General features: G+C 40.4%; 1 protein-coding gene across 2 annotated transcripts; it reads left to right on the top strand.

The window, feature by feature from the left end:
- The first annotated feature begins 296 nt into the window (after positions 1-296).
- ccdc85al (coiled-coil domain containing 85A, like) lies at positions 297-23,501 on the top strand. Of its 2 annotated transcripts, none has more exons than XM_042221612.1 (4): positions 297-1,013; positions 2,300-3,398; positions 19,811-19,868; positions 20,667-21,640. In XM_042221612.1, the coding sequence occupies exons 1-4, from the start codon at positions 768-770 to the stop codon at positions 20,839-20,841; spliced, it is 1,578 nt and encodes a 525-aa protein (XP_042077546.1). In that variant the 5' UTR covers positions 297-767; the 3' UTR covers positions 20,842-21,640. The 2 variants fall into 2 exon arrangements, with proteins under 2 accessions (XP_042077546.1, XP_005925040.1); XM_005924978.2 differs by lacking the exon at positions 20,667-21,640 and adding an exon at positions 22,390-23,501 and having other exon boundaries at positions 300-1,013.
- Positions 23,502-23,953: the final 452 nt, after the last annotated feature.

Here is a 23,953-nt window from a genome sequence, read left to right as displayed (position 1 = left end):
ATCAGTGGATAGCCTGTTGTTAAGTTTTAGAGTATAACCTGTAAACCTGATTATTAATTCATTTATTATTATTATATTTTGGCGCTTATACAGCCTATGTTTTCTCCTAAATCGTCACACTTGCAGAAATTATGTCGTTTGGAGAAAGTACCAGAATCTTAACTTCAGAGTACCCCCTGTAATTTCAAGCGAATCCGAGAGGTAATTAACGAAGCATTTCAGAACAGTTTGCAATAATTTTGAACGTTAGGTGGCGCTGCAACCAAACTATGATTTCGGTGAGGCTCAAGCCCCCGGAGGGAGAGACCTGGAGAGAAAGAGGGAGGGGGAGAGAAAGGGGAGAGCTGTTTCCTCTCCCTGTGTTTCTGCTGTGCACAGCGGACTATCTCCTCTTTCTCACAGTGTGCTGAGCCTAGATGCGGCAGGTGTGTGTGTAAACCGAAGCTTTTCTCACTTTGACCACCTGACCGACAGAATCTGGATTCTAATGCATATCGGCTGCGCACAGAGTCCATTTCGGCTGTGAGGATGTTGCAGTGATAGTAGAGCATCTTCTCCGCTGTATCGCGCCCAGCCGGCATCGTCAGCTGTTGCTCTAGGAAGAGAGTGGAAGAGTGGGGAGCAACAGAAAAGGCCAAACTATGCGACTGATTTACAATCCGTAACCGTTTCCACCCTAAGTCGACCGGGGAGCGGATGCGAGCAGAGGTTGCCAGCGAGCCTCTAAGTATTTTCTGCTCTTTGTCGGTACCGGAGGAGCTGTGCCAATGGAGAAAGCGACTCCACCGCCCCAGCCTGGGCTTCAGCTCTCGATAGCGAAGACTGAAAGTCCAGCAGAGGACATCTCCGGTCTGACTGACGAGGAACTGCTCAAGTGGACCAAGGAGGATCTGGTGCGCCGACTCAGGCGGTCTGAGGCCGACAAGATGAGCGTGATTCTGGACCACGGGAATCTCATCCGGGAGGTCAATCGTAGCCTCCAGCTGCACTTAAACGAAATCAGGGGGCTGAAGGTGAGGGGGCGCGCATCGGTGAAGGATGAGATCATAGGCTTGGAGCACACCTGAGAACGCGCATAGCAGGAGCAATGCTCTGCTGTTTAGAGAGCGCCTCTGCAAACATGGTGTGAGAATAGATGGTATATCTGAAGTTCAGTGTGCCATTTCATGGGTCATATGCGATAATTTGGGTTTAGATGGATGTAAAGTATATGTGCAGTTTTGCACATGCAGGAGCTAATAAAAGCCTCTAGTTTCCATTTTAACTTTTTTGAGGTGGGAAATACGGGCTTTTAAAGTGAACTAAAAAGGGAAGGGATGTTTGTGCTTGTTAGCAAAATCAATACCAAGCTGTGCCCTTTCCACTCAGATAGAGCAATGACCAGTAGGTTTCACTTAAAAATGCTTTCTTCTAACAGTAATGTCCGTCAATAAATCAGTGGATTTGTTCATGCAGTGCTCAAATCTGATCTTGTCTTCGCATACTTTAGATTCCTAAAAAAATTCCTTCACATAAATCTACAGCAAGTGGAACAGAGAATCGAGTGGCAGATGCTCTGAAACTGTATGCAGGCTTTCTCCATTTCAGTAACCTTTACCCAGTGCCTTCATTTTCTAATAAAATAATTATTGCACAGTGTCCACAGTGTTTACAGTTAAATTCTGAGAATCAGCCTGGGGTTGTCTCAGCTGAAGCACATTGGGATCATTTGCTTTTCTTGGAGACCTCGTCACCTCTCCACCCATCCAAGCAGCCTAATTACACAGGAAAGAGCTGGAGGGTACAAAAGGGGGAGTAAGTAGGAGATGGAGGATAGCGGAGAGTTAAGTTGTTACAGAAGAGGAGAAAAGAAGGAGGTCTCTTGGAGGTGAAGAAAGAATCCTTAAGTAAATGTTGCTTAGTATGAAATGTTTATGACCTTGCCTCATTTCTGTGTGGCCTTTTCCTGTCCTCCAGATGATTCTAATTTACATTATGTATTTCACATGGTACACAGTGAGTCACTGCATTTATGGGAAAGGACGTAGGATTAGGATTTAATTTCATTATGATTGCATACACCATTTGATTGCTATCTGAAAGAGCAGTGAAATGTATTCAAATTGCACAATGGCTTGAGTGATTTAGTCGAAGTTAAGTAACCCATGAAAAATGACTTTGTTTTGCAACATTTCAAAAACTAATTTGTGTTCCTTAAGGAGCATTTTTTTTCCTCAGGCTTTCTGGTTCATACACGTAAACTGTGTGTCGCTCTTTTCTAATTTCTAAATTTCTATTATTTCTCTTCTTGCTTTCACAGGACATTAACCAGAAGCTGCAGGAGGACAATCGTGAGCTGCGGGACTTGTGCTGCTTCTTAGATGATGATCGTCAAAAAGGAAAGCGTGTGTCCAGAGAGTGGCAACGTCTCGGACGTTACAGTGCCAGCATAATGCGTAAAGAGGTGACCCTCTACCTCCAGAAACTCAAGGAGCTAGAGCTTCGACAAGAAGAGGTAATCCGGGAGAACCTGGAGCTGAAGGAGCTCTGTCTTCTACTGGATGAAGAAAAGGGGGTAGTAGGTGGTGGAGGTGGCATTGGAGGAAGTGGAGGTGGAGGCAGTGTGGGAATGGGAGGGTGCCGTAACTCCATAGACAGCCAGAATAGCTTGCTGCTAGTGCCTGGCCAGGGGTTGCTAATGAGAGACGTAGGGGATGGAAGCAGCACTTCCAGTGCAGGGAGTGCTGACAGCTCTGATCACCTTCACCATAAACAGCCTCACCTGGCTGCAGGAGTGGGTGGGGTTGGCAGTGGTGGGGAAAAAGGAAGCCCTGAGCTTCTGCATAAACCCAGGTGTAGCAGCATCAGTGGAATAGGAGGTGTAATTGGAGGAGACAGGGAGGTGTCCAGTCCTGATCACCCAGCTGGGCGCCATCGGAGTACAAGCCTGGAGTACCCATACACCCTCCCTCAGCTCTGCCGGCCCCGCTGCGGCTCTATATCTGTGCCTGACCATAGTCGGGTCATGCGGGGCCTTAGTCCCGAAAAATATGGAAGGAACGTGGGCCACCGAAGTCCGGAGCAGCACCCCAAGCACCACAGCTCTGACCTCGTCCTGGGCCAGAGGCAGCACTTCCTAGGTCAGGGAGGCACCGGGGAGCTCTATCAGCGGCACAACAGGAGCAGCATCAGTAGTACAGGATGCGGAAGCCCAGAGCCCCGGCAGGCACATTTGGGGACTGGAGAGCACCATGAAAAGGGCTGTTTCATCCAGGGGGGCAGCCCGGAAACTCACAGGCACCAGTACAGCATGAGCCCTGACCATGTGAAGTTTGGCAGCCCAGTGAGAGAAGGGCAGAGGAGGCCGGCTGGAGACGAGCTGTCACCACATCATCGGAGCATCTATAATGGCATGAATGGTAGGTTTATTTGTGCCTTGTGATGTGATCATATATACTGACCTTCTATTTAACACCTAGTTTTTCCATGCACACACCCCCTTAAAGTCAAGTGGATGATGTTGCCCTTGCTTGTCTTTTAAACATAAAACATATAGCAAGCTGAAATAAACTGAATTATACACCTGAATGAGTGGCAGGTTCATCAGAAGGAGACACTTTATCAAAATAAGTTGAACTGCCAAACATACCGTCTTACTTATTGCACTTATTATGAGCATATATAAAGGCTAATATATATTCAAGTGTTTACATGTTTTCCACACCTTAGTCACTAAGTTACTAAATCAATGTCCATACTCTGAAGACTCTGGAGCTCCAAAACCCCATACTTTTATTCTCTCTAATTGCTTTGCATGATTTAACATTGAAAATAATACCTATTTACCTCATACTGGGCCTTGATGCTTCTCTCTACTCCATATGAAATTAGCTGTTTTTTGTCATTATCTTCCCTTAAGGTCAACTTAGCTTTGAGCCAACTTTCTCATAATTGTTGCCTCTCATAAAGAGAAAGTTTGGATAACAAACTCATCTCTTCACAGCTGAGTGCCCAGGATGGCCATATTAAGGATATTCCCTCTCAAGCATTTAAAACAGCCTGAAGCCTGAAGCTTTTAGCTCACAGGGATTACTTGTACATACAGTGACCTAATTATTTGAAACTTCGGCCAAGCTACGTATAAGTCAAAAAGGAATTTAGGCTAAATAGAGTCAAAACTCTTAATTTTTTCTGTATCAGACTATTTGTTGATATTGCAGAAAATTTGTTTTAATATTTACCAGTTTCTTCTGTTTTATACTTAAGATTTATTACCATTAAATTTATATACTATCAGTGCTACTTTTGGGGGGCATATTGAGATGCTTCCTATACAGATGGTGAAGGTTGAATAGTGTGAAATATTGTAATCAAATAAATATCTCAACATATATAGATATACAAATATACAGCCATGTGCCCAGACATACTTAAGGATGAAAAGTGTAGCATTTCAGGGTTTAGTGTTACAGTTTGTTATAGCATAGAGGTGTTTTTTTCTCTGTAAACGCAGACATTTTCTAAAATGAGATTTACAGGTTAGTTTGGAATTGGAATGCACTTGTTTGATTGAGAAAACTGAGATACTCATGCTTATTCTGACTGCTGCAAAATTTACAGCATTATTGATTTTTTTTTTTTCATTTCAAGAGAAATGTGGGCTGACTCAGGACAAACTGAGAAAAAACACAGGCGTTATATGAATCTTTCCAGCTCGAATGATCCACGCACAAATTTGAGTTGTAGCATTGCAACTGTTGCCACACAATGATGAATAAACCTATTAAATGATGAATTACCTCTAAATCTTTGCTCCATTCGCATCCATCTCTGAGAGATCGTGGGGAGCTAAGGATGATGAGGAGGACGAAAAATCAAAGTACCAACTTGGCTGCTGTTTAAATACCCCACAGTGGCTGATAATGATTTCTGGAGTCCGGGGGAAAAAGTGCTGAGTGGCACAGAGCTCTCAGATGCTAAAGGACAAATTCCTCAAGGTGAAATATCTACCTGACTTTGCAATATAAGCTTGAAATTACAAGAGAAACAGAAACAATTTGCACAGAGCAAACTCAACTTTTATAGCGAGGATTTTAACTGTTTTTGTTACCAAATGATGAGTCATTTATGCCAATTGGATTATTATATGTTTACCTAACAATATGCACTTAAAAACTTTACAACTTCAAAGAGGTAGTACACAGATCTTTATATATGAACCTCAGTTTACAAGTCACAACATTCGGTTGCTTTTGAGCAGTTTTGTGGGCAGGGATAGCTTAGTAAGTAGAGTGGTGATCGGAAGGCCGGGGGTTTAAATCCACTGAATGGCTACCCTGAGGTACCCCTGAGCAAAGTACCATCCCTACACACTGCTCCCCTGGTGCCCAGTGGCTGCCCACTGCTTCACAGAGTGAATGGGTTAAATCCAGAGAGGAATTTCCCCACGGGGATCAATAAAGTATACATAAAATAAAATCTGACAAGTGACCTATTGGTGTCATGAGGGCAGCATGGTGGCACGGTGGTTAGCACTGTTGCCCCACAGCAAGAAGGTCCTGAGTTCGACGTAATCTGGCCGAGGCATTCCTGTGTGCAGTTTGCATGTGGCTTTTAACTTTTTGTGGCACTGATTATCTGTAAAACCCAGCGTAACACTAACAATGTCTGCCTCCAGAGACACCTGAAATTAAAGCACTAAATGGCCAGTGAATGCATTTTAAGATCCACAGTAGAGCCATGGTGACCTCAGAAACTACTGTACAGTATCAAGCATGCTCTCTTTAGTCATTTTGCAATCTCTATGGATTGCGCTGGATTATTATAAAGACACACACAACTTTGATTTGGATCATAATTCTGTTTCTATTTTAAGGCTCAGCGCAAACTGTAGCTCTATGAGAGATTTCAATCTTGATGTAACCTGAAACCCATATGATGTCTGCAAAAGCCACGCCACATTAATGCCTCACAAATCCTTAACTGGAAAATGTTGTGAGTGCACAGGGCCTGGTAGTTTGCCAACTGTGGCATAACTGTTGTGAACTTAGCTCGGAGTGAAATGCATGCACCAAATAGCCGTTAACCAGGGCCGTAAAGACTTCATTAGGCCTGTGTATGACAGCGGTTGAGCATGTGTGTGCCTTGTGTGAAGTCATATTGGTATATCATAGTTTGTCATCTGTCGCAATTGATGTTTATCTCCATCATGAACATGTCGCTACAGGGCCTCCATGCCTCCATGCCTCCACTAACCTGACAAGGGAACTAACTTTAAGTGTCACTATAGGATATTTACACTTCGATAGAGACATGCAATCAACACGTTGCCACAGGATGATGCTTTTTCTGAAGTTAACACAAAAATATCACCCATCTGATGCTGGCGGATTAGGATACACTAAAATGCCACTTAAACTAATACAACTGAAGGAGAATGAAAAAGACAAGAAAGATGAGTAGATACAGAAAAAAAGATGTGTGGGGTAGGAAACGTAAAGAGAGCAGATTTGTTGCGATATCCCTTTGTGTCATACACTGACCTAACCTTGCTGCCATGTCCTTTTTTGGATGAAGAGGAAATTTAATTCCTGTTACGATGTAGTACACTCCACTCGCTTGGATTATCCTCTAAGCCCTTTGCACAGCATTATTTCATTTTTTATGATCTTGCATTTATGCTTGTGTGTGTGTGTGTGTGTGTGTGTGTGTATGTTTGTGTGATTTGGGTGGATGTGCTAAAGTGTCCCAGGGTCAGTGTAGCGATGAGGGTTTATTTTCTGACAAATGAACGACTCATATTGATGTAAAACTCAACAGTAGCGAAGCTCAGGCCATTTAAATTCCTGACAAAATCCACGAAGAAAGCAAAACAACACTCTGACCTCTGTAGCCTTTTAATACAATCTGCTGCAACATCTTTCAGGAAGCTTATCACACATAGCTTATTCTCTCATTGTTACAGTCAGGAGGAAGGAATACCAACAAAATGAAAGTACTCGTGCTTTTACTTTGGTTCAACTCCGAGTTTCTGCTTGAAGAAAATAACCATTATCTTATTTTCTCATCTTGATGACATATATCCAAAAGTATATTGACTCATTTATATATAAAAAGGGCATTACAAGAAATTACAAATAAAATCAGTGCATGGCACTATAAGCTTTAACCTCCTAAGACCCGAACTCTTCCATAGCATGCATTTTTAATTTCTCTTTGATATTTGGTCTCACTGGGGCCCGATGAATGTAAAAACAAAGAATTACCAGATTTTTTTTAACCTTATTTTTGTTTTTAAGAAAAGTAAGAACCACATATGAGCATATTCGTTTTACATTTTGATAGAACAGTAGCAGTATAATGTCCTCATAAGTGGATATCAGGCCTTTGTAGAGCAAAATTCAGTATTTTGGTCTAAATAACCCAAAATGTGATGTCCACATATGTGGACGCCAGGTCCCACGAGGTTAAAGCAGCAGTAATTATTGGCTTGCAAATATTAAATTGCAGTAAAAATTAAAGGCCGTTTGACTTTGTATGCGATGAGGAGCTTTACAAATAATCGGTAACAGCAAAAGATCAATTGTGACTCATAGCACAAATATCTGCCTCGTGATAAAATCCCTCTCTGATACTAATCAGCCATGAACACTACAGTCTCCTGACCCAGACAGCAGGGATGAATGTTCACTAAGCCTACAGGATCTCTGCACTGCAGAGGGTCTTCTTCAAAAAAAGAGGAAAGACTTAATCATGTTTTCTGCTTTAGCAATCACATGTTCTGCATATTAGCTTAAGCTGCTCAGATGATCAGGAGGAGAAAAATAGGCTGCATGAGAAAAGAAAAGATGGTGCAGTGTGTGGGGAAACCTTTGCTCTATTTTCTTACAGTACATACAGTACTGCAGATGTGTGGCACTCTGTGTACTGTATTTGTACTTTGCTTGAAAAGTGTGTGTTTGTGATAAAGACAAAGCCATGCTTTTTTTAGCCAGTGACTGCTACTTTATTCTTAGTTGTTTTAATGAAATAGCTCAGTTTGATGTGATACACGCGCAACATGAGCCTTCTCAGGTGACAGATCAAAATAAAGATACAGTATAATGTCTAGCATTGTAATGCAAGCTAGTGCTACATAATGGCTAAACCACAGATATATGAGGCTCTCATGTAATATTTGATATCAGTTTAGACAGAATATTAGTAAACCCATATTAGCCTTCCAAATATCAATAAAGCTACATTTTTCTGCTAGGCTATAGCGTTATAGTGCATGCATTTAATTTGAATGTCAGCAAAATATAATTCCTGTTTGGATGATTTGCTTACACTCGAATAAGAAACAGCATATAGGTGTAATATTTTGGTGTTTTATTGTTTATATATAATAGAAAGTCTAACCCATTAGTCTGACAAATATAATGTTATGGCAGGTAATGGGTTTGGTGGAGCATAAAATTTGTACTAAAGAGTCGCTAAAGTTAGCTGAAACTCTAATATAGTAACATCCACCCCCCACACAGTGGGGAAAAATAATGCACAGTAGAAATGCTGAAGAAAGCATTTTCTAATAAAACCCCATGAAACAACCATAAAATAATAAACAGCAACTTATTCATTCTCTCAAAGAAAATGGAAAGAGCTCAGATGATATCTTTTAAAGTCTTGGATTTAGCTAATTAGCAAGACATCAGCTCAACATTACCCTAAGTTAGAGTACATACACAGTTTATTCCAGCACCTATAGTTTAGTGTTGTAATTTTTTTTAATTGAAGAAACATAGAACAGATTTATGGCACACAACTACATACCTTTACATGTTTTCTTATTTAGGTATCAAATAATGTTCCATTTAGGATTTCTCTTGGGTACTCCCAGCCCGTTCACACTCCCGAGACGTAATATAATGATGATTTGTCAAGTCCCGCGGTGTTCCTGAGGAACGTGAAAGGTGACCGTCCGCGTTCTTATGCTACGCACCGGGTTATGGACGAAATCCAGTAGAATAAGGCTCCTGTGGTAATACACATTCCAGCCATGTATTCCATCCCTAACCTTAACCAGCACTTTAATGATGTTAGATAGTGTTTTCCAAAGCGATTTAAGTAAAACAAACATACATGTGTAGATTCATTCCAAACGGTTTTCTCATTTGCCCGATCTTGTAATCTAGGGACGTGTTGGGTACCCGGAAGCGTAACATATTGACGATTTGTCACCTAGAGTAAAATGTTACACTTTGGGAGTGAGAACGTGTTGGTACTCCACATTTCTAGTGAGAATTACTATCCGTGAACCACATGACCATCCAATGGCATACAAATTGACCAATGAGGTCTATAATATTTTTTTTACAAATAACTTGATGAATGCCACAAACTGAAATAATTCTGTCAAACCCTAAAGTTGTTTTGTATTCTGCAAGTGTTGCTCAAACCTTTACCTTGTGATTACATTTAAAAAAAAATCAACTAAACACATTTTTCTATCCTACTTCAGGCTTGTGGCTATTTTATAAAATCTCTCGCTATAAACCTCTCTTATTTTTCTTTTTTATATACTCAAGAGGAACTGACACGCTCTGGTCTTCCATTCTCGAGCATGTGATCGAATTAGCAAAGACCAATCCACTCTTTCATTCCATCTGTTAATCTCTATAATTGTGGCATTAGTTCAGACTGTCCAGCTCCTCTGGCTGCTGCTTAGAAGTGCTGCTGCCTGTCAGTGCAACAGGAAATCATCACTGAAGCTGTGGTCTCAGATAATGTTCTCCCTCGCCAGTGTCGTTGAAAAGCTAGTCTCTCTCTCTCTCTTTCTCACTCTCACTCTCTCTCTCTCACCATCCTAATTGGCTGCCAGTGTGAACAACCAGCTGTCGCAAAGAGAGAAAACTCTGATTACAAAGCCCTGTTTCGGGAGGATGTGGTGTTTGCCAGACTGAGCTAAGGAAAGAGGGTTGAGGAAGTATTTGAGTGGATTACTGGCTGTTTTCTTCCCCTCCTTCTCTCCCTCGTTCTGTCTTCCTCTCTATAATACATCTTTTTTTGTTCCTCTTGCTCCACTCTATCCTCTTCTTCCTTGCTTGTCTGCCAAGGCGATGGATGGAAAGCATCCCTTGAAAATTTGTCAAGTCTCGCAGTCTAAGCGGCCTGGGGAAACTCAAATGTTTGTCACAGCTGCTTGGTATGAAAGGATTTAGGGGAGCATTAGGCTGGTGTAAGTCAAATGGAATAATATTATAACCAGACAGTCTCATCTGCCCTGCCATTCCAGCGTTACCTTTCAGAACTTCTTGAACTTGCTTACACGACAAATGCCGCGAAGACCAACTAATTCTTATTCTAGCAGTTTTTTGTTTTACAGTCTATAACTCATTTTAAAATCCCATGGCATTGGATCTTTCTGCAAATAAGAGATGAATGTTTAATTTACAAGTTGAGTAGGCATTCCCTTATTGATGTCTTCTATCATTAAAAAATTGGTTAAAATTTCAAAGATGCTTTCGAGTTAAGGCCATCAGAGACATTCAATTCTCAAGGTGGATGACTTCATCTGCAGAGGGGAAAATGTTACTTTTAAATGTTATCATGGCCTTTGAATTTATAATCACATCTGAGACCAATTATCCCAAACACCCTTGCCTATAGGCCATCAGAGCAGCTATTAACCCAGGAGTGCATGATTAGGCATTTTGTTTATCTTCCACTGGTGCATATCATTGTCATTTTTAATCAAGCTGCTCTAAGCTTTGTCAGTTTAAAGCCTCCTCCTCCTGGATGCAGCAAAAAGCCGTATATTGCCTCTGCAAGTCTCAGACAATGCCAGATCCACACAAATACTCATGACAGTGGTAATGTCAATGGGAAATGGGGTGTAAAATGTGTCTAACATAAAAACAAAAATTGTTTTCAGCAGACTAAATTATAAATTAGAGAAAGGAAAGGAGGATGATTTTGTGCTGCAGATTTAGAAGAGAAGAGAAGAGCACATAATCAAACGTCTTTCCATGCATAGAATCACATTGTCATACACTGTGGCGTGACTGATATCATGATTATGGGTTCATAAAGAAAAAACCCATAAGAAGATAACTCAGAATTTTTGATTATGTCGGGCATTTAACTATTCTAGGATTCTCCTAAACATTTCCCCCGCAGCAGCTCGTAAGTGGCTCTTTGAGTTATGAAGGAGGCTGCTTGGCGCATACTAGCGTTGCTCCGGCCCAAACCCCAGAGGTATGTGACAAATGTTGCACAGTAGCCCCACTCATCCGGTAGACATGCAAACCCAGTGGAATGGAGAGCAGTCTTTGTCCTCTTACGCCATGCCAGTGGGGAACAGCCCACTGAGCTGAGAGGAAATTAGCTTGCTAGGCCAGGTAATTAACTGAAAGTTGAGTGGCTGCCATGTATGAGGGCAAGAGTGGGCCTGAGGGAATTTCTCACAGTCCCAGAGTCACCAGCAGTAACCACATTTTGCTACTGTTACATTTACTTCAATTCTAGCTGTGTGCCATTCTGAGAGCTGTCAGTCTGAGGGTATCAGGCAATGAGGTGCGAGACAAGGAGGAAAGTGAAGCTGGACAGATAGACCTAAGTGAAGCATGGGAAGTATGCAGGTGAGGCTGCGAGAAGAGGGCTTGGTACATTTGCATACATTTTGTGAGCATTAGCTTAGTGATCACATAAATTACATATTAAATTAAGGTTAATTTACCTTCATGTTCGCTGGCAGCAAATCTGTGGTTTTTGCAAAACTGGCTAATGTGGTCACATATTTCTGGACAATGTTAAAAGTGTAGCAGTGTAATATTAATCAGCAAGTCAGGGGTGCAAAGTCAGACAAAATGCTTTTACTTTCTTTCTGAAAGTAACATGTGACAATTTCACATTTCTATTAAAAATATCTGTCATGTTGCTTATTAATTATTTGTTTTAAATGATTTGAACCTGTCTTCAATTGTTTTAGCCTGCTTTTAAATGCTTATTTGATCAGTTAAATAGATTTTTTAACTTCTTCCCCCCCAAAAAAAACACGAACAAAAGTTCCATTTTTTTACTTTAAACAAAATTGGCTGCCTTAAAAACTACAAGTAGTTAAATCAAATTAAAATTCTTTGGTCCCCCCTTTAAAACACAGAAATATTCTGAGATGATTTAACATCATCTCAGAATCAAGCTGTAACAGCAGTGAGGAATCCTGTCTTCATTGCAAAAAGCCACATTTATGTTGGTTGTTGCGTAATCAAAATATAAACCTCTGTTTTGGTTCATCTGTCATTATCACTGGTCATGCCCGACAAAGTATGCCTCCGTTTTTAAAGCCCCTGATTGTGTTCCATTACACAACTTAAATTTTATGTTTGTGAATTCAACTTTTAATCTTCAAGAGAAACAACGTATTATTAATTCTTTATAAGGGCTCAAAGTCTTGTGTAGGGCTCATATAGCTTGTCTGTGGTTTATGTCAGTTGTTGTGCATTGTCATTGGTCATAGCACGCTGCTGCTCCTATCGGAGTGATGGCTTTTATAGCTCAGCTGTCTGTTAAAAATGAGATAACTTATCAGGAATATAGCATGTTGAAAGGATGCAGTTATCTACTTCCTGGGGCATAAATTATCTAATGCCCATTTTGTGTGTTTGAGGTAATGGTTTTCCTGATTTACAATAAGGCACGTGTGGAGCTTCCATTACTTTACATTATGTTAGACCATGAAATGATTGGCACCACTGTCATTATATTTATGCCGTTATCTCTTACTAGTTCTCTTTCAGCGATGTCTTTTGGTCTGTGAGATTTCCTCTCCGAGATATTTAAATCAATTTTATTACCCCGACCCCCCACTGCTCCAGACTGACTGGCTCATTTCCTTTACAGTTATACTAAAAGGTACATTTAATCATTTAATTACCTGGCTTTGTGAGAACTTGAGCTGCAAATAAAGCATCTAGTACACAGAATTTCTCGGGTTGCTTTAAATGACAATTGATGGTCAATAGTGACCTGAAATGATAACACAATGATGAGTTTCCCAGTAGAAACATCCTTATTTCGATCTCTTAATATTCCGCTAAGCCCATCTTTTTATCCTTTATTAATAAGTGCTAACAAAATCTTATTTTCACTTTTTCATGTGAGAAGAGCTATGTGAGAATATGGGGGGGGGGTGTAAGAGCAGAATGTAAAATCACATCCACACGTCGATGTTAACGTAGACTTAATACTGGCTCATCCTTAACACTCAAATTGACAGATGGTTACCTGTGCTCTATATTGCATTATATTGTTTTGAAGAAAATGCACAAATTGTTACAGTGCATTGCATTATTTTCAGCTAAATCTAAAGGGCTTTTAATATGACATAAATGCAAAAAAAAGCACTATTGTTGTTTTTAATAGCAAAGGAAGGGACAGCCTGAAAATGTGTAAACAAGTTTCAGCCCCAGGGCATGGGTCATCGATGTCCCAAGGCTTTTGGAAGATGAAAAGCAAGACCCTTTAAATGCAGACCCTTTGTGTCACGTGAAACCGCAAAGAATTCTGGGATATTTGAATATCTAATTCAGAGCTGATGAAATTACCAGTATTGTTTCTCATCCCCACCCCTCTAACTGGCACACGCATCGCAATCCTCTATACGCTGCTCTGTGCCCGGTCTGTTATATTATTCATCAGCACTGTGGTGTGATGGGTGGTGACATGTTAAAATAGAGCAACAGCAGTTTATCTTGTGAATGTCTGCTTAAATATTTAATTTGCCTTTTGAGGATCATAGCAAAACACTACAGCAGTGCATGGAACAACAACAAGCTCTTGTAGAACTCGAGGAGACGATGTGGAGCTTCAACACAGAAGACAAAAGAGGCAGAAGAAAAATTAGAGGCTACAGTTTCTATCTATAAACCATCATGAAAGAAGTCTCCTTTGTTCATAAAGTTAATTTCTTCAATTGAACTACATTTTGCCATAATTTAAGCACTGCTCTGTCAACGTAACTGAACAGGCTTGTGATTCAAGAAGCGATGTCTTTGCACGTGTTTGCACGTTGTTTCGTGAGTATGCACCGTCTATTTGATGTATGTATTTCTTTCTGAAAGCACACACAAATGCAAACACACACACAGACATCCCTCGTAGGCTCGATCAGCCAAAGGGGCGCCAATTATTCACCTCTATTCCAGCGAGTTTCATGCTCTCGTGTCTCTGTGGTCTATTTCAGCTGAACAGTGAGCCATGCAGCAGACACATAGGCTTGAAGTTATTTGCTGTTTCTCCCTGCTGCCATCACTTACTCTGTTACAGGTCTCATGCCTCAGTTGGCCATTGCAGATTTATCATAGCAACGCGGTAAAAAAAGGCAGCTTAAATTAGGGAGGTATTGCTAAAAGCCAGAAGTAGATAAATGTATATGTTAAAAAAGAAGAATAGAGAAGAACAATCTCAACCAATAACACTAGACTGAAAAATCTTCTCCTAAAAGTAGCGAGTGACTGATTTGTAGGTTACTGACTTACTACTGGGTTTAGTGTCACCTAAAATTGAAAGAAATACTTTATGTTGAAAGTAAGTATTTTTTTTAATATAGCATTAAATTGATCAGGAATGTTGTCACTGACAGTTAATAATTATTGATATCACTAATTACATGTTCTCTTTGATTAGTGACATTTCAGGCCAAGTTGCAAAGAAGGCAGTCATATCAAGGCACAGGCAATGGCCAGTCTCAGGTATTATCTTTTATGTGAAACTCTACCTAGAAAGCCTGGAATCACTTCTTTACTGTTCATGCTGAGACCGGAGTTTGTCGGTACCATTACTGAGAACCTGTGTGGCCTCTGTTTTCCAAAGTGCACACTGTGATGTTTATGCCCTCTTGCTCAGTTGTGCACCATGTCCTCCCAATTCTCTTGCTATTCTGGTTAGAGCCAGTTTGTACCGTTCTGTGATGCGTGTAGTGCACACTGTTTTTAGCAATATCTCTCATGGCTTTATTGCTTAGAACAAAGATGCTGTGTTGATTTTCAGAAGTTCTCCTTCTTCCATTTTAGGAGTGCAATCAAACCTGCAAAGCCAGCTTCTCCAGGTGCTCAAAGAGCTGAATTTATTGCTGTGATAGAATGATTGAATTCATGATTTAACTAGCATTAGGCCTACATTGTGTGCTGAAAAACAGTGGCAATATTTGCTGTGTAAGGTGTTGATATGCCATTAAAAATCACGTATGATACGTGTATGTTATTGTATTAAACATGCTTTGTCGTAGATAAAAACAAATGTCCTTTTATTGAAAAAGACAAAAAGAAACAAAAAATTACAATTTCTTGGTGAATCAAGCTTTTTGGTGTACACTGTCACACCACGAGCTCAGTTGTTGTTTGTGAAATCTAGTAAGTAAGCAGATTTTTTTTTCTAATAAAGCTAATTTATCTTCTCATCTAATGCTAATCTTTTTTGTGTGAATTCTAATAACATAATTCATTATTTTCAGGCAGTAATATTCAGATATTTAAAGCAAAGTTCAAAACTATGTTGCATCCATTCATTTTTTTAATTGGTAATCCAGCTGGAGGCTGTGGAGTGGCTGGAGCTGTTATAGGGCCAAAGGTGGGGAACATTTTGGACAGGCTGCTAGTCTGTCACAGGGTAAGCACAAGGACGGGGAACCACACACTCACATCTAAACCTGTGGCAAATTTGCAATCACCTATTCACCTAACAAGCAAGTCTTTGAACTGTGGGAATACCTTGGAAAGAATCCACACAGGCGCAGGGAGAACATGCAAACTCCAAACAGAATGGTCCCAGCTCGGCACCAGAACCTTTCCTTTACTGTGAGACTAGCCACTGCACCACTATTTAAAACAGTCTTTAAGCGTGACAAAACAGTCCTGCAAAACAAAACAAAATTCAGTGTTGTTCTCTCGTTGTGTAATTTTACTGATTTAAAAGATAAGAACAGGCTCTGATAGCCTGGTGAAACCAAGTGTAACCAATTAGCATGTTGTTGCTGCTATATAGTGCTGCAGGGATGACCAAGCAGAACTGAAGTGGTACGAGCTTGAAGTCTGGTCTCACAAGACTGGGCATGGCCAAGTACAGACTTGACTCCACAAATACCCTGCATGTTCCTCTTTTCATTTGGTGTATGTATTATGGCCATGCATAATGTTATGCATTCTGAGCTTGCCATCACGCTCCAAAGTCGCACATAACAGCACAGACTTCAGCTGCCTGAGGGACATTAAAACAAGCTGCTCTCCTGCCAGATAGCTTCACTGACTGACTGACTGACTCTAGTTGTCTGTCTGACTGCCAGCTAAACGGAAGGTCACTGATCTACCATGCATCTCAACGGGCTTTCCTGCCCAGCCAGCCTGAATAATTTATATGGCAGATTTTTAGAAGATCTGAGGGAATGGCCACGTGAAATTACCTTGCATTGATTCTGTAAATTGAGAGAAGGAGAGAGAGAGATGAATAGAAAGCAACAGATCAAGGAGGACTGCGAGATGAGTAGTCCTGGGAGCAGGTTCATGTGTTTACTGGCTTGATTCACATGTCAATAAAAACTTGATTACCGGTTTTGATAAATTATACAGATACCGTCATTCTGATTTGTTTTTGCAGCTCCTTTATTGTTATTGCTCAAAGCCAGCCTTCTTGAATAATTTTCAAGCAATTTTCATCAAAAAAGAGTCTTTATTTTGTTAACAAAGTGTTAAAAGGTTTTGCAACTTCTTTATGAAGTGCAGGATTATGAGTTATATAAAGTTAATAATTTGGTGTCTGGTTGCTAAGGGAAAAGGGCTATATTCAGTATGGGAGCAGCTTCTCCCAAGTCAATCTTGCAGATCTCTTTGAGGTGAAATTTGGAGGTTTTCACTTGAGCTTTGGTGTACAGAAGCGAAATTTATGAGAGCTTCCCCCCCATATTATTCTAGACTAATCATATTATCTATATACTTGACCCACTGTTAACCCCCTTCCCTCTACACATCTCCCGCATGCGGTTAAATCCAATTTTGGTTTTAACATCAGGCTTCCCCATAACAGAAACAAACACCGCCTAAGTTTATTGCATGTTTTCTCACATCGTAACTTTCCTTGAAAAGGTCACAGGTGCTGGTTAGAATTCAGGAGGAGCAAGTTTAATTAGACGCTAATCAAGTTCTTTTAAAGGGATTCTCTGAATTTTGGCACACAGCTGGTGTGTAAACTGACCTGCACCATCACAAGACAGCAGTTTATAATCCTGTGACCTGTGTGTGTGAAAGCTGACCTTGAGACAGCAAATCCATTCAAGCCAATTGTTTCTGTGAGTTACGCAGCTTGAATCGAGTTACTTCAAGCTAACACGGTTGAATGGTTGAACGAAAAACTTTTGTTTCTCCTGTGTTTTTTCCAGGAATATTCTTCACTTCTAGTTGTCTTTATAGCGTGATGCAATTGAATTCAATTTTATTTATCTAGCCCCAAATAACAACAACAAACACCTCAAGGCATTATAGATTTATACAGTGACTATATATCATTTGCTAACATAACCAGCTTATAATGACAGCCTGAAAGAGTCATGTAAAGATGTGTATCGATACTGCCTTTTAATGCTTTTCCTTGCCACTCTTGATCCTGACTAGATAAAGAATAGTCAAATTGTTTACATTAAAAAAAACCTGAAAATTCGATTTTATAATTGTTCTATAGTAACAAAGCCATTCTGAGTGTGAACATGCCACATTGAAACTCATGAAATACATATCCTAGGCATCCTAAGCTCTTAGCTCAGGAACAGAGGTGGCTTGAATAAGGAACACATGAAACTAATCATATGTAGTATGTGTTTGTATGTAGAAGTAGTAATAAAGGGCATATTAAATTTTGGGCTGATATAAACAACAAAAATTCAAGGCTGACCTTTAATGACTTTCATCCTTAGATATATGCTAAAGTAAATTTTAGCATTAATACAAACCTGGATTCTGCAACTGCCCACAGACCATGTTCAGAGTAACATCTTTCAAGTGTAGAAAAAGTCTAATTACAGTAAATATTGGCTTCACCTGTGTTAGCTGTGTGAGTAGAGAACAGTGCATGTGATGATGTACTTTTTTTTTACCCTGTTTGTGAGCTTTAGCCGTGAAATCAGTCCCATTCCCCACATGCTGACCTCCAAGTGAAAATACCCCCCAGCCCACTGCTGCATCTACCCAACACTTTAAAGGAGTTTTCATATCTCTGTGTTATCCTGCCTTGTTCCCTGATGACCACACTAAGGGAAGGGGCAGGGAACATAGTGAAAGTGGCTACTGGAATCTTTTGCACAACTTGGCGGTCACAAGAGCATTATAAATCTTTAATGTGAGATGTTAGAGCGCCAAGGAGAGGAAATGTGCTGAAAACATGATTATGGACTCATGGGGAGGAAGAAACCGCTGGCTAGGAGAGAAACAGATAGAGATATCAAGCAAGGGAGCAAGGATAAAAGAATTTTGAAGGGCAAAAGAGGTAAAGAGGGATAACATTTTTTTTTTTTGCAAAGTTTGGTCTGCTTATAGCAAAAACATTATTGCACTGCTTTACCGAGTTGTGATCAGAACTTCTCACAGAGCCATTTAAGTATGACAGGAAACCCAGGAAAAGGATTTCAAAATGACGTCAAGAGCTTTCCTTGTGTTTAGGAAGAGCAAAGTTGATTGCAATGACGTGTTCTCCTTTGAAGGTGCAACAGTTTCACTTGCAGAGAGTGAAGTGAGCTACAACCCGCATGATCTGACAGTGGGGTAAGCAAAAATATGCTAAACTAGCACATCTATCTAACCATTACAAAGAAAAAATAATCAGCCACAAGAGGCTTAAACCTCTGTTTGGAATTTGCCTTTCAGGTCACCTCAGTCTAGATGTTATCTTATAGGAGAGAAAGGCGATTTTGTAGGCCCTTCAGGGAGGAGAGAGCTCAGTAGGTAGAGCGTTTGCCCCATGATCGGAAGGTCGGGGGTTCAAATCCACTGAACAACTACCCTGAGGTACCCCTGAGCAAGGTACCCTCCCTACACACTGCTCCCTTCGGTTTGGATTGGTAGCTACCCACTGCTTCACTGAGTGAATGGGTTAAATGCAGAGAGTAATTTCAGTACAGGAAATTAATAAAGTATACAAAAAGTAAGTGACCGTCTGATTCATATTTGTTTAGTTTACAAAATAAAACCTAAGAAAAGATATTATTTCAAAAGGCGCTGTCTCCATGCTGCTTCTGCTTTAAGTAGGTCACAGCAACAAATAATACTTCATTTGGATCTTGTCTTATGTGGTCTAATCAGAGACGTCAAGCGTGCACTGTGCGCCTCCGTTGTGAAGTACAATCCACCAGTCAAACCTGTTTCGTGTGAACTTGAGCTGGAAATTGATTGACTGCCTCACTAATCCAAATCATGCCCGCTCACCTTGAAACAAGTCTAATAACGCAGGTGCATTTTGTCTTCTGAACTTGCAGCAAAAAGGTGATTGTGTTTTTTCTCTAAAATGCCAAATTTTCCAGAGTCTCTCATTCTGCTCAGTCACTATGCAGGGTGGGCATGTGCTGATTGGCGCCACTGTTCTAATAACAAACTTGCTGCATTCCCAGTTTGATTTCCGACATATAATTTAGCTAATAACAGAAGCTGCTACTCCATTAACATGTTTTATTTATTAGTCATGTTTCCTTGCTTTTGCAGTCTAACCAGACAGACATCAACTCTAAATCATTAGACTAATGAGACAATCCAGTCTTGTCAAAACAACACATTCAAGTCTCTTCCTCTGTCTCGTTCCTCTTCCTTTTTTGTCACAGCTTTGATATCAGCCGGCTGCTGCACCAACAACTGTAGAAATGTCAAGCTATGGGACAGGTAAGAATCCCTCTCCACCTTGTTTCTTTTTCATAAACTTTTTTTTGTGTGCGTTAATTAGAATCTCTGAAAGAAGAAGAACAGCTAATGAAGGTCATTGTCTCTTCTTTCCACAAGGGCCCATAATCCTGTAATTAGCTCCTATTATTCTATTTTGCCATACAGTGTGCTGCTTCCTTTAGCTTGCGTCTTGAAACCTATTTAGTCGGATGGAGGGATTTACATTAGAAGGATTTACATGAATAAATAATGGACTCTTTCAGTCAGGAGTGTTTGAAATACATACAAAACTATTTGGACTTTATTCTCTTGCTAATCAGTAGGTAATCTGGATCTGAACCCGATCACAACAGATCCTGTGTCATTGCAGGGTCATTCCGTGACTTAGTCTGGTGCACTCCCTCCAGATGAGTAATGTGTTGGCATGCTTGATCTAGCCCAGGTGTAATCACAGTGGGTTTGCTGTGGGACTACAGAGTTAGAGGTGACCCTCTTCTGTCCCCGTATGCCATCCTACATCTTCAATCAGGCCCAGCGGGAGGCCGAGATGGTTGTGTTAATATTTAATGACCGCGAGACAAGACGTACCTCCCCCTAGAGGACAGTTGGGGCCCCCCTTGGCCACCTTTGTCATTGTTTAGTACACCAACACACACAAACTGTAACTACAAGCCACATGCGTGCTTATTCCCCCACACACGAACTTCTCTAACATGCACATTAAGGACTGTTTGTCCTTTTTCTTTGCATTCGTTTTTTTCAATCCATCACCTTCTACAAAAACATCCGTGACTCAAGTGAAGAAAAGAATAAAGTGTACTTTTTGTCAGAAGATGATTTGCAAGCTCAGAAAAGGCAACAAGGATGTGCTAAGAATGCGGACTGCAGTCAGGCCTTCTGGTCATCCCTTGGCTCTCCACTGAGGTGGAGACAGACGCAGGCAGGAACAAAGGAATCTGTCACTGATAAGTAACACAAAAACCTGCAGAGATGAACATCTTACTCGCTCAAACTCTCTCTCTTGCTTGCTCTCTGTCCCCCTCTCTCTCTTTCATTCGCTCCCCTCAACAGACTAACAGCTAATAGCTATTTATTTATCCATCTTTTTTTGAGAACATGCAAAGAATAAATGGCTTTGAGAATCAGGGCTCAAATTCCTTTGTTGAAAGCTCACTCACATTTACAACTGTCGACATTGCAAACTATTGTAAGAAAAGACTGCCTTCAAGGTTAAACAGTGGAAATAAGAAGCTGGTGACCTGTACTTGTCCAGCAACAAAATACAGGCAATCGGGCCTTTTTCCACACAACAAATATTGACAGGAAACAAGAGTGTGCGTAAAATGTGTGACGATTTTATTCCATTTAACTCTGTCATGTTCATTCTTGCTCACTGTCATGGCTTACTGGGACTCTTAGATAGAACTGAACCAGCATTATCATTGTTCGAAACATCTGTTTTTCCTAACATAACAAGGAAAACTGCAAATATAGAAATAATTAACATAGCAATATATCTGTTACAGCTCCTATTTATCATTTAAAGCCGTATATATATTTTTAAATAATGTCCTGTTCCGTCACCTGCACACTGAATAGGATTTTGAATTACACATGCTGTAACGCCCAAGCTTGAGATTAGTGAAACACTATCCCATACCACTTGAAAAATCCCTTCTTCTCAGGCAAATGAATGTGTTGCAGTACAGTGAATAAGAAGGATGTTATGTTTGCTGTTTGTTTTTGTTTTTTTTAATATTTATGGATTTATATATTAAAGTCAATGTAAAAAAAACAACTTTATTTATCCCCAAGGGGCAATTAAGATAGATGATACCTTGCCGACCATACATACAATACACAAACATCACATTGGGGAGACAGGTCAGGCTATGTAGCACTGGCCGGTTGACCACACGAGCAGTGACCCGAACTGAAACCACAGAAAATGCACAACATGAGGAAAGACGAGGAGAAAAAAAGAACTCCCCCCAAAATAAACTACAAGATTTTGAGAACTTCCAAAATATAAGATACAAAACAGCTAGGACAAGCTACAAAAACACTGCAGACACTTCTGCCCAAACAAACTGGTATACAGTGCGTATATATACTTAGCCCTTAGCGCTCAGGTTTATCAGATTGGTCTGGAATGAAAAATGCCTTCCAAAATCAATCCGGTTGGTTTTTGACATTTGCTTAGGTGTTTCTGTTATTGTGTTTGAGATTTAAAAAGTTTAAAAAGATTTAAAAAGTTAAGATATTCAATAATAAGCTATTACAAAAAAAGAACTCTTGAAATGAAGAGTCTCACAACCTAAGCATACCCCAGTCACAGCGAGCACAGTCACCCCTGTGACCTCACACTCACTGATTTCAGATATTTTCCCAAACACACATCATTGTTTCAGTTCGTTTTTATTTGTTCTAAAATGTCGCTCAGTTTGATAAAATGTATGTTTTCAGACCTGCTTTTAGTTTTTAGTTAACTGCAATGGCATGTCTGTCTTTTCCTGTGCAGCTTTGACGCTTCCTCTTGACCCCAACTTGGCGACCCACGCCTCTCAAAGGGAGGACGGGTTGCAGTGAGACAGCCCTCCTGCATCTCAGGCCTTGAGGGACACAAGCACCCCTGGATGCCACCTTTCACAGCTCCGGATGGTCTGTAGTCCACGGCCTCATCCATTTGCTACAGCCGTTAAACAGCCTGCCTCCATGTTTTCATTTCTACATATCGAGAGTTTGAGCAGACAGGGGTGGGAGTTTTTTCTTTTTTTCTTGAATGATATCAGTTTAGTTGGTAAAAACTTGTGATGACTGCTACACCTAAATGGAAATCTCTCCCGGCCAACCGAGACATGGCTACCTCCTGGAGAGCACCCAGAGAGAAAGTGAGAGAGGCTGTGGATTGGTGTGAGTAGATGAAAAGGACTTTGCACTGTATGTGCTGCTACTCTCTGTTTACAAATGCAGATCACTGGTGGAGAAGCACATAAACCTTTCTATATCCTGCTGTTAAAAAACTTATTTTCCTACACTCTCCCATTTTTTTCTGCTCCTGCCTCCCCCCGCTGTCATCGTTAGAAGTGATCTTCAGTATGTGTAATGAGACTGGTGTAATCTAATGCTCTGTCTCTCAATCTACAAATCCAGATGATCACATGATTACCATCGTCTCCTCTCTCATTTATACTAGAAATTCAGAACTCTTTCAGCCATTTCAACTGACGGTAAAAATAAGACAAAATTGTATATGTCAAAGATGTTCTAGCAAAGAAAAAAAACACATCCTCTTCCTGTGTCTTAAACCAAGATGGTCAACATTACTAGCTGCTGACAGATGTTCTTATTCTATGAGATGCAATGTTCAGGTGTAATTTTTCTTTTTGTATTATCTTCTTTGCTCCCTCAAAGCGCCTATATTTAAGCTGGGGAGAAGATTATACATTTCTCCATGTTGTTTTTTTTTACAAGTCCAAGTAAAAAGTAGATTATTGGATTAGTTTTCTATATATCTATATATATAAATACTATATGACTATTATTTTTGACTTACTGGTATTAGAACTATTATATGAAAATGCATATGATACAGTATATCAAATAATAAATAGACTTCTTTATCTAAAAGTGGATTGTTGGTTCGATTTTTATTTGTGTGCTGATTGCGAGAGTGAGCTTTGCAGTTAAACGTCAGGTTGGAGTATAAGTTGTTTCACAGCTGCTGTAAATCAAAAGTTAACCCTTTAAACCCTAACCCGTCACCGGTGACAGTTAACATTTTTAGCAAGGGTGGGCAACTCCAGGCCTCGAGGGCCGGTGTCCTGCAGGTTTTAGATCTCACCCTGGGTCAACACACCTGAATCAAATGATTAGTTCATTACCAGGCCTCTGGAGAACTTCAAGACATGTTGAGGAGGCAATTTAGCCATTTAAATCAGATGTGTTGGATCAAGGTCACATCTAAAACCTGCAGGACACTGGCCCTCGAGGCCTGGAGTTGCCTTCCCCTGGTTTAAAGGGTAAATTAGGTCAGGTTTTAAAGGGTTAAATGGAAAAAATCATTCATCAACATAAATATAAGT

The sequence above is a fragment of the Haplochromis burtoni genome, unplaced genomic scaffold, assembly GCF_018398535.1.
Source record: "Haplochromis burtoni strain Fernald_Lab_line unplaced genomic scaffold, NCSU_Asbu1 Contig_70, whole genome shotgun sequence".
Classification (NCBI taxonomy): Eukaryota; Metazoa; Chordata; class Actinopteri; order Cichliformes; family Cichlidae; genus Haplochromis; species Haplochromis burtoni.
Note: the sequence above shows the minus strand (reverse complement) of the source record. Positions and strands in the feature narration are given on the sequence as shown.

What these genes read in the sequence shown, in the direction of transcription:
- ccdc85al (XM_042221612.1), top strand. Translation starts at nt 768, where the DNA reads ATGGAGAAAGCGACTCCACCGCCCCAGCCTGGGCTTCAGCTCTCGATA. An exon ending in ACGAAATCAGGGGGCTGAAG is followed by an intron (nt 1,014 to 2,299) that starts GTGAGGGGGCGC and finishes TTGCTTTCACAG; the next exon opens with GACATTAACCAGAAGCTGCA. An exon ending in CATCTATAATGGCATGAATG is followed by an intron (nt 3,399 to 19,810) that starts GTAGGTTTATTT and finishes TTTTTGTCACAG; the next exon opens with CTTTGATATCAGCCGGCTGC.